This window comes from Hemicordylus capensis, chromosome 4 (assembly GCF_027244095.1).
Source record: "Hemicordylus capensis ecotype Gifberg chromosome 4, rHemCap1.1.pri, whole genome shotgun sequence".
NCBI lineage: Eukaryota > Metazoa > Chordata > Lepidosauria > Squamata > Cordylidae > Hemicordylus > Hemicordylus capensis.
Genome location: NC_069660.1, coordinates 56,319,630 through 56,334,583, shown reverse-complemented (window position 1 = coordinate 56,334,583; position 14,954 = coordinate 56,319,630). Strand labels below are relative to the sequence as shown.

Genomic DNA, 14,954 nt, shown 5'->3' with positions numbered 1-14,954 from the left:
GACAATGAAATATTAGGAGTGCACACGGCTCCCAAACTAGGGTAGGGTATTTCTCCTATCCTATTCTTGACTATGTGAACAGCCCTAGTAGCACTAATGCTTAGATGTTATACTCAACAGCAACCACACAGGTATGATGGGAAAGTTTCCTTCTTGGTTTCCCATTGAAGCACGTCATGCTGAGTGGAGGAAAAGTCAAAATGTATGTAATGAGGGTTAGAGATCAAGAGGAAAACACACATACACAGGCAGTGGGGAGGGGAAAGGACAGTGCTAAGAAAGAACCAGAGAGTAATAAGGCCAGCCTTTGATGAGAACCCCAGGCTGGGAATTGTAATGGCTGCTAGCCATATCTTTTAGGGAAATCACTGGTAATAGTCCAGGAAGGTCTAGTCAATGCTCCTGAATGGTCAGTAAATGTTTGTTAATGAGAGTTATACAGAGATGATTTTGCAGTGTGGAAGAGCCATCAGAGCTGGAAGGTATCCTCCAACTGAAGGGGTGGGTTAGTGAGACTTTTCTCATGATCCATGAGAAGGGCTTGGCGGCAGGGAAGGCTGCTCAAACATACTTTCCCCACAAATGATTCCTCTGTTGTTCTTGTGCATGCTGATTGCACGCCCAGATGATTGCCAGCTACCCCCGGCAGCTCGGAGGTTTGGGGGCCGAGATGTGTCATGCCAGCTCCTGGAACTCCTACAATGCACCATGTGAGTGTGCTGTGCATTGTGGGGATTCCCAGCGTGATGGGTGGGTGCCTGTCCATGTTGCAGCACCAGCTAAACTATTATAGTTTGCACAGTTTTTAACACTTGCAACATTTCTTAAATTTAAAATTGTTTTAAGGTTTTAATTGTATTCTTATTGTAAACCACCCAGAGATATGAGTTTGGGGTGGTATAGAAATTTGATAAATAAATAAACGCAGCTGGTGCTGCACACGGTTACAAAAACGGGGCTAAAGGAGTGCTCGCTTCCTTATCCCCATTTAAGCGGTAGGCTCCACAGTGGGTGTCCTGCCATGTTGCCACCGGTAGCCACTCGGCTGCTGCAGATTCACACACGCAGGCAAGAGCGGGCTTGGCTGCCTTAGCCTGCTCTTGACTGCGCATGTGAACAGCCTCAGTGTGTGAATGAAAAAATGTAGTTTGTAGTTTCTGGGTAAGAGAGACAGACAGCCTTGTTGGAATGCACATGCTACTTGCTTCCACCTAAGGCTCAACTGGTATATTTGTAAATAAAACAAATATTATAAAGGAACCATATAGATTCAGTGATCTCTCCTCTAAAGGAAGCCATAACCCAGGTAGAGCTGCCACTGAAACTTCTCAACTCTTGGAGAAGTGGGAAATGAATAAGTGATTTGGACTAAACTCAGCCTCTCATAGGCTACTCTGACTCTCAAATATAAGTCAATATGTTATCCATTCATGTTGTGTCAAAAGACTCCTTTACAATGTTTGCCTACAACTCCATAAAAACTAAAGGTATCGTCATCTTAAATTTTGCCTTTGATTGTGAACCAAGGCTGCTTCCAAATTTGTATTTTTGTTATGTTTCATGTCAGCTTTGTCCTTCAGTGACCCCTCCCAATATCAACATGTATGTCATGTGCTGAACTGGGGGAGATTATGGAGAGATATTGAGAGGATCATGAGAAAGCCATATACCAGGACTGGAAACATGAAATAATCAGGTTTGGCTTCTACAAAAAAGTAATTATACCAAGCTGTCTATTCCGAACAGGTGCAATGGTGCAAATTCAGCATAAACATTATTGTAAAAGTTCCACTAATTTAGAAGGGAGCAGTAAAATAGTGGCCAAGAGGAGAGTCAGCACTGGATTAATAATACAGATGACACCTGAGCAAAACACGCAGGTTCTTCTGTGATATCAGAAAGCTGTTCTATGTGTTGATGCTGCGCTTACCTTTCCCATTTCAAATTCCATGCAAGCCATGACGACAACCTGGAGATAAAAAGAAGCAGCATTAAGTGCCATTCTCCTGCACAGGCAAAACAGCCAGATTTCTGATAGCATCATTAGTTCATCAGGCACAGTGGTTGCTTGAAGAAAATTGCTTTTGCCTGGAGGACTTAAATTTCTGGATAGAAATACATCTGTTTGCTATAACCTAAAATCCTGGGAAGAGAACAATAAGCTATGCACACTTGCTTAATTTTCCTGATTTGTTCAAACTGTAGCATTTGCATTTTTCTTCTCAATTTTATTTCTAAAACATATTTATATTCCACCTTTCAGTCCCAAATGGACTCCAAAAGAGCTTATAACAGTGGATTACAGCCTCTAAAATAATTACATAAAATTCACTTAAAACAAATCAAGCAATAACAACAAGTATGAAGTAAGCAAGAAAATCAAAGGAGAAGAAAATTAAACCAACCAGGAAGTGTGGTGAAACAAAATGGCATGTGGCAAGACACGGAAACGCTAATAGGGAGGGGGCCCATTGGGCCTTCTAAGATAAGACATTGAACATCCTGGGTGAGCAACTGAAAAGGTCCTGTTCTGCAACTGCACTTTGGACAGCAGTGGGATGCACAGGAGGCCCTCCTCTGATGACCTCAGCAAGCAGATAAAACCATGTGAAATATAGTGGATTAGGGACAATGAACGGTTCAATATTTAGGCATTTCTAACTTTGTACAGGAATCACCCAGCTGCTGTTGCTGCAGATCTCCTGCTGTTGCTTTGTACCTGCAATTAGCATGTGGAATGTAGTGAAATTATAGATATCAACTGTCCCACAAATCCTACTAGTGTGTGGGGAAAACATGGCAGTTGGATTCCTTTAATGCATCACTAGGGATGGTTTAAGGCACAGTGATCATTTTTCACAATTGCCTATGTGGTGGATGCAAAATAATAACAGATGTTGGAAGGGGCCATCAGTTAGCAATGCTGCAAGACAAAGATGGTCATATGATGGTGGGTTGGGGTGTCCCCCACCCACCCACATTTAAGATGTTGGCAGATACATGCAGTAACTTTTGGGATCATTCACCCACTAAGTTCCAGACTGTGCAGTAGAACTGTTCCTCTAGGACAGTTGTACTGCACAGTCTGGAACTTAGCGAGTGAATGATCGCAAAAGTTACTGCACATAGATGCCAACATCTGAAATGACCCTCTAGCTTAAGGTCCTTCATGGACCCTTCCAACCTTCCATTAGCAAAGGCAGGGCATTATGCATGCTTTATTTGCTAGAAGCTGTCAACTGTGGAATTCTAAGCCACTTTTGTTTTCTGTCTTGCTCTCTGAAAGCAAACCCAAGCGTAACCCTTGCAAAATAAGTGCTAGCAATCAACCTCATGAAAAACACCAAAGCAAACCAGAGAATGTATAACCATGAGAAGATGAGTATTGAGAATTACTACTACAAATATTTATATACCACTCTTCAAATGAAGTTTCCAAAGTGATTTACATAGATAGATAGATAGATAGATAGATAGATAGATAGATAGATAGATAAGAAAGATGGATCCCTGTCCCCAAAGGGCTCACAATCTTAAAAATCTACACGTAGATGCTATTCATTTAGCAACATTGCATTCCAAAGATGCTTTCTGTGAGATGAAAGGCACTTCCCCCTTGTGCTAAGAAGCAGCCCCCTGATTTCTAGTAATTCTGCCATTGCAGCCCCCACGCTGTTCTGAAGGGTCGCCCAACCCTCAAGAGCAGATTTCAAAGGGACTTGGCAGGCTGCAATAGGGAAGAGGGGTCAGGCAGGAGAATCCCATAGCATGAGCAAAGCTGTACTCATGCTATTTTGAAAACAACCGATTGACTTTAAGAGACTGCAAAATGGTCAGAATAAATAATAGAAAGTACTTGGCTGCATCTTACCAGAACTTTATATTCCCAAATCATCCTCCAGAAGTCGACAATAGTTGTGGGAAGTGGACCCTGGGTAGCTATGTAGGCACTTGGCTCATACACACCCTAAAAAGAAAACAAATACAATATATGCTTGAATAACCTGTTAAAAAGCAGTCAGGCCCAGTTTGCTCTAGTTTATTTCACATTATATCACAAAAAAGACCAAGTGTCATTAATTGCTTAACAGAAGGATGTTGTGATCTCATGCTGATAAGTGTTGTTAGGGGTGGGGGGCTTCCCTGAAGTGGTTCTTTTAGTACCAGTGTGGGCAAAGGAGCTTTCCCAGACAGCAGGCTTTACCGCAGGTTTACTCAGAGGCTTTACTGTGAGTTTGAAGTTGCCCAAAATAATAGACACAAAACTGGATTTTTTTTTACCACAGAGATAAATCAGGCTACACTCTATTGTACAATAAAAAAAAACCCCAAAATGTGTGCAAAGTGTTCCCCAATAGCTCTCAGGGACTTTGGGGTAAATTTGGCTGATATGTGAATGCATCTCCTCCATCCCAAAGGAGATGTGAACTAAATGTCGGGTGTGAAAAAATTCCAGGAGGGCCAAGTTTGCCCACCCCTGTTCTATTAGGATCCTGACCTCAAAACACTTCTGAAGTTCTAGAACCTTTCAAAGTTCTGTTGATGACCCATCACAACTGGATTCGCTGCAACCTTTGGAGCACTTCCTCTGTTACACCATTTGCATTCAAATATAAGCCTGGCTATAATTGTACTATAGTCCACATTATTCACTTGTGCCTCAATATCCCACTCAACAAAAACAACTAAGTATAACATTTGTGTTTAACATATGCGATTCATATGCTACAGGCAAGAGAATGTCATATATACATGGGCTATAACCTTTATAAAATTGGCGTTGATGTACTGAGAGTCTTTATCTGATGTGATCAGAGACAGCTTCACTCGGCTGTGGTCATCTGCAGGAAAGAGCAAAACAACAGCAATCAGCTGCATTATATAAATGGGTCCTAGAGACTTCAGTTCAAATCAATGTTCACTGAAACAGATCCTCTAAGAGAGGTTACTCTTGGAATCCTTTCTTCCAGGGCAAGCCCAGCTGCACAAGCATTGCAAGCAGTTGCATGGGGATCCATATTTTAGTACATTTGGGGGCCTGGAGTACTGCTTCCCATTACATATTCTGGCCTGGACAGAAAAATGGTGGGGGGAGAAGACCAGCAACACAATACAGCTATGCACTTTTTATGCACTTGTGTTGGAGCAGAAGGCTATGTCTGCCAGGTATCTCCTACAGATCCCTATTTCCAAAGTCTTTTCATCTCATATCCTTGTCTTCCCCCAACCAAGTCTACTTTTGAAATTAAAACCAGTTACTAAATGCTTTTTAGCATCCTAAGTGTGGATCCAAAAATCCACTTATGCGGAAGAAATTTCTGCTCATGGTGGATCACCAATTTGTAGGCACAGCTATAGTCCCTTGAGATATGTTGCAATGTGTGTGTGTACTCATGCACACACACTAATATGATTATATTGGGGGGTGCAAAGGAGAAGGGTAGTTTTTTTAATTCTAGCATTTGAATCTAATTACTGTATTTAATTATGATATACCTAGAGATTATTTAATTATGATATACCTAGAGACATCTAGTTTAAGGGTGTGTGTGGCAAAATATCATGTGCCAGCACTATTTTCCTCATCCACAGGAGGCATCTAGTTACATGATCAGTGTAGCAGCTCAAGAGTGGAGAGAAATTCTGTTTCCAGAATGGCAAATGTATCTTCCATATTGTGAAAATTGTTGTGGCTGGGATCTCTGAGCACTCTGTGGTACTTATGTAAGGGCAGAACTACATGTTACTTTGGCAAACATGCTAGCCTGGTAATGGTAATGCATGGATGGGGGCATTTGCAGTGGTCAAGCGAGGTGCCTGACCCATCCACCAATTCTCCCCGCAGCCTCTCCCCACGGTAGATTTCATTCCGGTCTCCGTAACTGATGGCGGGGGCGGTGGGGGGAGAGAGTGAGTAGTTGTGAGAGTAAATAATCAGCTAGGGTGAAGTACTACCTTCTGCTGATTTCCCCCTAAAAATGGCCCCCTACCCCTGCATTAGCACTGCAAGGAAAATATGAGGTTAGGAACCCCAAGCAGACTACTAACACAGCCAAGAGTAATATATCCCTGGCTTAATAACAGCAGTCAAGAATTCTCAGGTATTTATGAGTCATGGAATTCATACATAGTGAGGACCTTTTCAAATACGTGCGTGTGTGTGTGTGATGGTGGAAATGTATAGCTGTGATTCAGTTGTTATGCATAACGCAGAGACAACCATCACTAAGCTAGTGCACTGTCGGAAAATGCATTCTCCCAGTTCTCAATATGAAAAAATTAAGTTGCTGAAGAAGAGATATTGAGCTTTTCCAGACAGCCATTTCTCTCTTTTTTCCAGCTCCTACCGAGGTGCACTTAGGTAATTTTGGACCCTGGACCTAAAGGCCTTTGGAGGGTGCCCCCATACCCACTGGAGACCCCCCTCCCACTGCAAGTTAAGCATCATCTACACACACACACACACACACACACACACACACACACACGGTGACAAACAGTATTTTTAACATGTGGGTTATATTTATGCAAATATGCAGTAGCAGAAACATTTCAATACACAATTTATCATATTCCCATCCCACATATGTCTTTCTCCACTCCCCCCTCTGTTTCTAAAGCACCTGGCACAGGTCATAATCACACTTGGCTTCCCGGCGCAGTGCAGGCCAGTAGTAACCACACCACCAGGGACAGTCTAAAGAGGATAGGGGGGGCAGGAGGAGTGGAGGCCCTAGACTTCGGCCCCAAAGTCCAGGGCTAAGAGCATCACTGGCTCCTGCAGTACTTCCTGCCAGGCTCTCATGCAGGATCTAGACTCCTGTGTGAGGTTCTGAAGAATCCTGTCCTTTCTCCTTGCGAGTTTTGCCTCTGAGGTCAGATGCTGAGCACTTCCTTAGTGCAATTTTTACAGTGCCACCTCCTGGCCAGTGCTTATTTTCTGTCTCTTTTTCATGACTAGCTATGAAAATAGTACTAAGGAGGTGCTCAGCACCTGATCTCAGAACCAAAACTCACAAGGAGAAAGGACAGGATTCTTCAGAACCTCACACAGGAGTTTAGATCCTGCATGAGAGCCTGGCAGGAAGTACTGTGAGAGCTGGGGGGAAAGAGATAAATGGCCATCTGGAAAAGCCCATTTTCATCCCAGCCAATGCTTCACACAGGCTGCTAGGAGTGCCTTCTGGATAACGGTTGTGTGAGCCTCACAGTCACACACAAGCTTCTGCCCAGGACAACTCCACCCCTCTTTTTTCTCTGGAAGCTGGTAGCATTGTTGGTACTGGTTCCTAGCTAATGAAGTGTTTGCAAAAAAGTAAAAATGTGCTTTTTAAAAACTTCTGAAAAAGCCCTTAGAAATAGCTCATGGAGGTTCCTCTGAGATGCACCAGAAAGGATGTTCCAGTGTATTCATGTACTGATGTTTTGGGAGTGTGGCCCATATAATTGCTTATGTTGCACACTAGTGTGTGTAGTGTGTAGCATGAGGCGGGGGAGGGAGGGAGAACACAACATCATGGGCCACTACAAATGCACATCACTATATGGCTGGCTGGCTGGCAAGACCAAGCAACACAATGGTAAATATTTAATTCCTAGCATACATGGCAAGATGTCCTTATAGCGATTCTTGCTGGTATTTTCTGGCCTCTCAGCTGTAGCTGTTGGGTAGATTTTGTCAGTTCTGTAGGTCGCCGATTGCCTTTTCAGTTTCTGTAGTTAAATATAAAAATCGGTTACAGGGAATGAATATGTCAACAGGATTGCATCTCTAATTATTTCCTGAGTGGCCTGTCTTGATACAACCACAGTGAGAACTAAACAGTCGTCGTTACTTTGCAGTGGGAGGCTTTGGAGGTGTGGAAAGTTTGCATGTCAAGGAGGAACCATGCGTAGCTCAGGCACATGCATTTCTGATGTGGTTTCTTAGAAAATTACCCATTCGTATAAAACTTCTGCAGTCCTTGCACAGGTGTGATGTGGTGGAATCACATAGCTCAGCCAAGTATGGAAAATATGAAAATCCTTCATCTGACAAGAGAAGCAACTCAACTGAAGCTATGTACTGCAGCATCTCCCCCCAACACCCCCATGCAATCAATACTCCTGCTTCTGAATCCACATAAATCCCAGTGCCCAAGGCAAAATACAGCAAAATCCTATGGCTTAAAGGAATTTGAAATGACAGATAGAGCTTAATATTGTATGCCCTGTAATTGAAGCTTAGCCGTTTTGGAATAATCACAGTGTTTGAATATAGTGGAATGATTGGTGTAAACCACTCTGAAAATATCTTACACTGAAAGACAGGAAATAAATTAAAATCAATAAATAAAAGAGTGCTGGTGGGCAATATGGCGGAAAGCAGTGGAGGGTGGAGCAATTGGCAGTGGCATGCCATAAATCGGGTGGACTTGCAAAACCATCTGAGAATCTCAGCTAATGACTGCTTCAGAACCTACTACCAGGTTTTCTTTGTGGTGAACTTGGAGCAATCAACAGCATTTTATTCATGCATTTATTTAGCATATTTGTATACTGCTCAAAATTCACATCTCTGGGCAGTTTACAATAAAATGACACAGATTAAAACAAAGCTGAAACATTAAAACAATTAAAAACAATGATAGATTCTAACAATTCTTCATTGCAGCTAAATTCTGTAAATATAGAGGCGGAAAAGATAATCCTAGCATGGGTGTCCACAGGACCTTTTCCCTGTGGGCGGAGAAAAATATGCATATACAAAGTATATGTATTTAGTGACTGAGCATATCCTTCCGGGATCCAGAGCCTCCTGAAAAGCCCCTTGTTAAGTTGCTTTTCAACTTTATCCTACTATACAGATTATATAAATAGAAACCAAAACACAGGAGGTTGTATCCCGTGTTAATATTGACTTAATCTAGGGGTGGGGAGGTAACTGCTCACTCCCATGTGCCTCCCCTCCAGAAACCCATGAACCCCAGCTCATACAGTTCTTAGAGTGAAAGGCACCTTCTGTTGGTAGGAGAGCTGGTCTTGTAGTAGCAAACATGAATTGTCCCCTTTGCTAAGCAGTGTCTGCCCTGATCTGCATTTGAATGTGAGACATGTGAGCACTGTAAGAGATTCACATTAGGGGATGGGGCCACTCTGGGAAGAGCACCTGCATGCTTGGATGCAGAATGTTCCAAGTTCCTTCCATGGCATCTCCAAGATAGGGCACAGCCTGTGAGAGATTCCTGCCTGCAACCTGGGAGAAGCCAATGATGGTCTGTGTAGACAATACAGAGCTAGATGGACCAATTGTCTGACTCGGTATAAAACAGCTTCCTATGTTCCTAAGCTCCTCCCTGCTTTGACCCCTGAGGACCTGATGGTAAAAAAGCAGGATATAAATCTAATAAATAAATAAAATAAAACAGACATGAGGGTCAGGCAGGGACCCACTAGCCCCCCTGTAGTCTGAGCTGCTTACACACAGATAATAAATATATCCTGGTCAGTTTGATTCTTCCTCTGCACTAAATGTACCTAACATTTTTTACAACAATGAAGTTGTGATGGTAAAGAACAATTATATATACAATAAAGAACAACAACAATAATAAGTTAGGCATTGCCTAATGTCCTTTTCATTTCAATGGGTCTACTTTGAGTAATTTCCTCATGTCAGCCATTAAGGCTCTACACACAATACCTGTGTAGAGCCAAAACGGGGTCTGTGAGGAGAGCAGGTTTGACCCGCTCTCCCCGCAGACAATCAGGCAGCACTCCCTGGGTGGCCGGATAGGCCTTTCAGATGATTACCAGATCTTTCATGGAGCCAGTTGGGACAGCAGAGTTCAGGGGCTTCATGGTCCCCAGAAGTTCCATAAGGCACCGTGCGAGTGCATGGTTCCTTGTGGGGAGCCCCTCCCCCCCGTGTGACACTAGGAGCCTTGTTAGAGCCTCCCAGTGGGGATGCTACTCATGAGTCGCTGCGTTGCGGAGCCACGCTGACACATGAGCTTTTAACTGGGTTTCCGGGCAGTTCCTAGTGCTCGTGAGAATCGCCTCATTATCTGTTTTTCCTGCTGCAATCCATTAATGTAAGCATTAATGCGCCAAGCTAGTCTACATTCCAACAAAGATTGTCATCCTTTTCCGACCACCATTGACATAACACAGAGCTCTATTACTATATATGGAATATACCGAAATATGTTTTGTTTATATAATTGCTTTGTCTTTTATTTTGACTGGTTTTGGTTACAAACTTGTGTTCACTACAGATTAACTTCATTTTTAACCTTGTTTGTTTCACTGCACATTCTTTTATATGAAACTAGCTGGCCCGGGTGCAGAGGATCTGTGCCTCTAGTTCTCCCTCATTCTCGGCCTCCTCCCTCGTTCTTGGCCGCTTGTTCTCAGCCCTCCCCCACCTCTTCCCCCCTCCAATGTTTTTTCTCTCTGGCCAGCCACCTGGCCAGTCACTTTTTCTGGCCACCCACCACTTTCTCCACTCCCACCCCTGGCTGCTGCCACTTTCTCTCCCCTGCCACTGCTACTTCTGCTTTCTCTCCCCCCGCTGCTTTCTCTGCCCGCCCACTCACCTGTTTGCTGACCTGTCCATTGGCCTTATGTTCCCCGCTACCATCGCTTTCCTCTCCCCCTCCCCTCCCTCACGAAGTCTTGCGAGAGCTGCCATGCATGGAATTAGTGACGGGTACATCTAAGAGAATTATATATACAGATATGACATCATATCTGTGGATATGAATGTATAGACCTGAGGAAAGCAGGATTCCTGTTCGCATGGAGAAAGCCTATGTATATACAGATCATATGGATGTGGAGGGGGCCAGCAGGCATGATTCCACTGCTGCTCTGCCACCTATGTTTTTATATTGATAGGTAAGTTGTCTGAGAATCAAACTAATTGTTAAGTTAACTACATTATTACTATCTGTTTGTTTTTCTTTGCTTAAACAGGGGCTGCCTGGGATGTGTGTGTTCAATATCAGGACTGCAGAGTGGAGGAGGTGGCTTTGCCACACACACACACACACACACACACCCCATGGTCCTCATCTGCCACACACACACCCATCTGCTATTTGCCCTGGGAAGGAAGTTCCCATTAGTGCTAAGAAGAATAAACACAGCAGAGCCAATTATGCCATTAAAGTAATATTTTGTTCAGCCCTGAAGAGGGGGACTGTAGAGCAATTTTGCCATGAATTGATGGTTTGTGCTAATTTGTCTTAGTAAAGGAATTTCAGATTTGGAATAAGACATCTACCAAAAAATGCAGAATGATAAGCTATAAGAAACAACCAGATGAGTCAGAAACCCATTATATGTCTGTTTAGTATGTCCTATGAGAACCAATGAATCACTGCTGGAAGAGACCCAAAGGTCATCCAACTCACTGACTGAGACAGAAGCTTTTAGACCCAAACATTCCTAAAAGCTTAACCCACATTTCTTTCAAGAAACTCTCATTGTGAGATTTATTGCCTGTAACAATAAGCTAGAGACAAAGGCAGTATAGCAGAGCTATCATCACCACACTACACACCTCATTTTTTCCCTTTCACAAAAAATATGAAAGGATCCTATAGCATCATACAGACTTCTGGAACAAGTGTCACTTGGATATAACAACCTCACAAAGGCTCACATGTTAATATTTTCTGATTGCACAGGACCAATATTACCACAGTTTAGCTGCTCATGTTGCGTGCCAAAGTTCTACTCTGTAGTAGAGCAGGGTTACATAATTTATGACTGGCCAAGCCAGCCCACCAGTCATGTACAGTGGTCTGTTAGGTGTTTGACAACCACCGTTTCTGCAGTCCCGGGCAGGATGCAAAAACAGGATGTGGTCAGGTGAGCTGATGGATTTATTCTAGAAGCATATAAGACACTTACTAGCTTAATATCCTCAGAGCCTAAGAGTGAGAAATGGCCCATAGCTCAGTGGTAGAGCATATGCCTTGCATGTGAACAATACCAGATTCAGTTCCTAGCACATTCAGTAGGACTGGAAGTTTGGAGAGCCACTGTCATTCGGTGTAGACAGTACTGGGCAAGGTGGACCAGTGGTCTGACTCGGAGGTAGGGATGTTCACGAACCTCAGTTCGATCTGTGGTTCAAGCACAGTTCTGTATTGCAGTTTGGGAGCTTTAGGAAAATGGAGAGCAGGTCCTTACCTGCTCTCCACTGCCCCATGAAGCTTCCTGTTGGGTTGGCATGCATTCCAAAAAGCCCCATGCAGCGCCAGCACACACATGGCATCTGTGCATGTGTGGGCACCATTTGCGTGGTCATCATCGTGTTTTTGACCATGAAAATGGTGTCCACGCTTGTACAGATGCCATGTGTGTGCTGGCGCCATGTAGAGCTTTTGGGGATGTGTGCTGCCCAAGCAGGAAGCTGCATGGGGCAGCGGAGAGCAGGTAAGGACCTGCTCTCCACTTTCTTAAAGCTCCCAAACTGCAAAACTGAACTGTACTTGAACTGCAGGTCAAACCGCAGGTCATGCACATCCCTACTCAGTGGAAGGTGCTTCATATGTTCAAAGTGTGGGAAAACCTTCAGTGTGAGAGTCATTTCCCACTGTGCTGACCCCTGCACAATACTGCACTTTTTTCTGTGCTGGAAGACCCCTTTAAGGGAGACAGAGTCCTCTCAAGAGCTCTAGAAGGAAAGCACTGGGAAGTGCTACACTTCCCAGCACACCATGCATGGCTTCTTAAAGGAGCCCCACCCCCATTCCCTGGTGCTGGACAAAGCACAGCACTACACAGTGGGGATGGTCACGTCTACATGGGGCCAGGGGGACTGTGCAGCTGAAGCTTCACACAGGCCCAATATACAATCAGTAAGAGACAGGTGCGGAGCCAGCCGAGCGGCGGCCTGTGTCCAGCCCTGTTCGGCGGCCCCTTCCAATATGCCCATGCATGTGACGTCACGCACACGGGGCGTGGCTTGGGCTCCATAGGAGCCCAGAGTAAACTCCCTCCTCCCATGCCCGGGCCGCTGAGAGCTCAAGCAAACTCTGCCAAGTATTTCAGGCAGCTCCGACTGCACTATAAAATGTGTATATAGAGGGAGAGAAAGGGGGAAACGGCCTATTAGGCAGCTGACCCTGCCTGAAATGATGCGCCGAGAGCTTGTTCGGGCATTGATAGACCTGTCCTTCATGAATTCTTCTAAGCCTCTTTTAAAGCCATCCAAGCGGGTGGCCATCACCAGATCCCAGGGCAAAGAATTCCATAGATTAATTATGCGCTGTGTGAAAAAGTACTACCTCATGTCAGTCTTAAATTTCCTGACCTTTAGTTTCATGGGATGACCCCTGGTTTTAGTGTTGTGAGAGAGGGATAAAAATTTCTCTCTGTCCAATCTTTCCACTTCATGCATAATTGTATATACCTCAATCATTTTTCACCTTTTAATGATATCTGGAATTAATGTTTAATTGTATCTTCTGACACCTGAAGCTAAGGTTTCCCAAATCTTTTAGCAAGGTGTTCCAGGTACAGAAATTATTTGAAGCTTATCGGTTAAACTTTCATATAACAGGAACTGACGACACCTCATTTTTATCTGACAAATGCTAGAGGATAAGAGAATGGTTTAGATTTTTATTTATTTATCTTATTTTTAATATTTATATACCGCCTTATATATACTTCTCTAGTAAGTTTTTCACACGGGGCTTTTAAAGTCCCTTAACTCGCATCTCCTCCGGAATGGAGCGGGTGCATCCACATATCGGCCAGATTTACTCCGAAGTCCCTGCAAGTTGTCAGGGAGCAGTTCATACACAATTCAGGTTTTTCACTGTGCGTTAGTGTTTTACCCCGATTTGTAGCTGGGGTAAAAAAGTCCACTATTTGTGTCGGTTTGCGGGGGACAACTTTGGGTTCGCAGTAAAGCATCCCAGTAAGCTTGTGGGAAAGCCTGCTGTGTGGAAAACTTATAGGCAGTGTACACAATCCAAGTTACAATATAAAAACAAAACTCTTTTACAAAATAAAAAAAATTAAAAATAATTCAGTGTGAAACAAAATAATTTTACAGGATAAGAACAATTGAACAGTTTAAGATTAATTTTAATTAAACGCCTGAGAAAACAGGTGTGTCTTGAGGGTCTTTTTAAAAAAGCAATCAGAGATGGAGAAGCTATTATTTTGACGGGGAGTGCATTCCAAAGCCCTGGGGCAGCCACAGAGAAGGCCCGGCTCGGAGTTGCCACTAGATGAGCTGGTGGCAACTGTAACCAGACTTCTCCAGATGATCTTAATAGGCAGCAGGGTTCATTACAAAAAGGTGGTCTCTTAAGCACCCTGGACCTAAGCCTACTGTATTTTACAGTAGTAAATGGTACAATAGAAACTACTGTATATTACAGTAGTTACTTGCATTTGGAAATTTGAGGAGGGACCATAACTCACTGATGAAGGAGAAGATTCCAAAGGCAGCAGGTGTGGGAGAACATGGAGACCTGCTGCTGGTGGTACATCATTGAAAAAACATATCTGACCATTATTCCCACTTAATGCAACCTAATGCCACTGAGCATACCCAGTAGCACCAGCTGATGCCTGTGCCCTTTTTTTGGCTCATACTGGGAATCAGATTTCATAACTATAAAATATGAAAAAAAAATTCTTAATAGGCGAGGCCAGTGCTCACTGGGGCGAGGGTGGGAGTGTATGACTTTAAAAATAGCCAAAACCACCACTGCCCAGCATCCAGCGTACTCAGCCCAGTGCCTGGTCCAGCATTTATTTATTTAGTGTAGATAGATAGATAGATAAGCTGATCCCGCACAGAGCATCTGTGCGGCAGTACACTTCCCCACCTTCTGCCCTACTCTCCTCCCCCCCAGCCTTCAGCCCCAGTCCACGCTCCCCCCAAGCCTTCTGCCCCAGTCCCCTCCCCACCAAGCCTTCTGCCCCAGCTTGCTCCCTCCTCC

General features: G+C 43.9%; 1 protein-coding gene across 2 annotated transcripts in view; it reads right to left on the bottom strand.

Annotated features, from left to right (window-relative positions):
* PTPN22 (protein tyrosine phosphatase non-receptor type 22) overlaps positions 1-14,954 on the bottom strand; it is a 72,531-nt gene that overhangs the window by 42,094 nt on the left and 15,483 nt on the right. For both annotated transcript variants that reach the window (XM_053246738.1, XM_053246737.1), the window contains 4 exons: positions 7,605-7,713; positions 4,765-4,841; positions 3,872-3,967; positions 1,931-1,969 (listed from right to left, as the gene is read on the bottom strand). In XM_053246738.1, the coding sequence (XP_053102713.1) occupies positions 1,931-1,969; positions 3,872-3,967; positions 4,765-4,841; positions 7,605-7,713 (321 nt within the window). The remainder of the gene's footprint in view (positions 1-1,930; positions 1,970-3,871; positions 3,968-4,764; positions 4,842-7,604; positions 7,714-14,954) is intronic.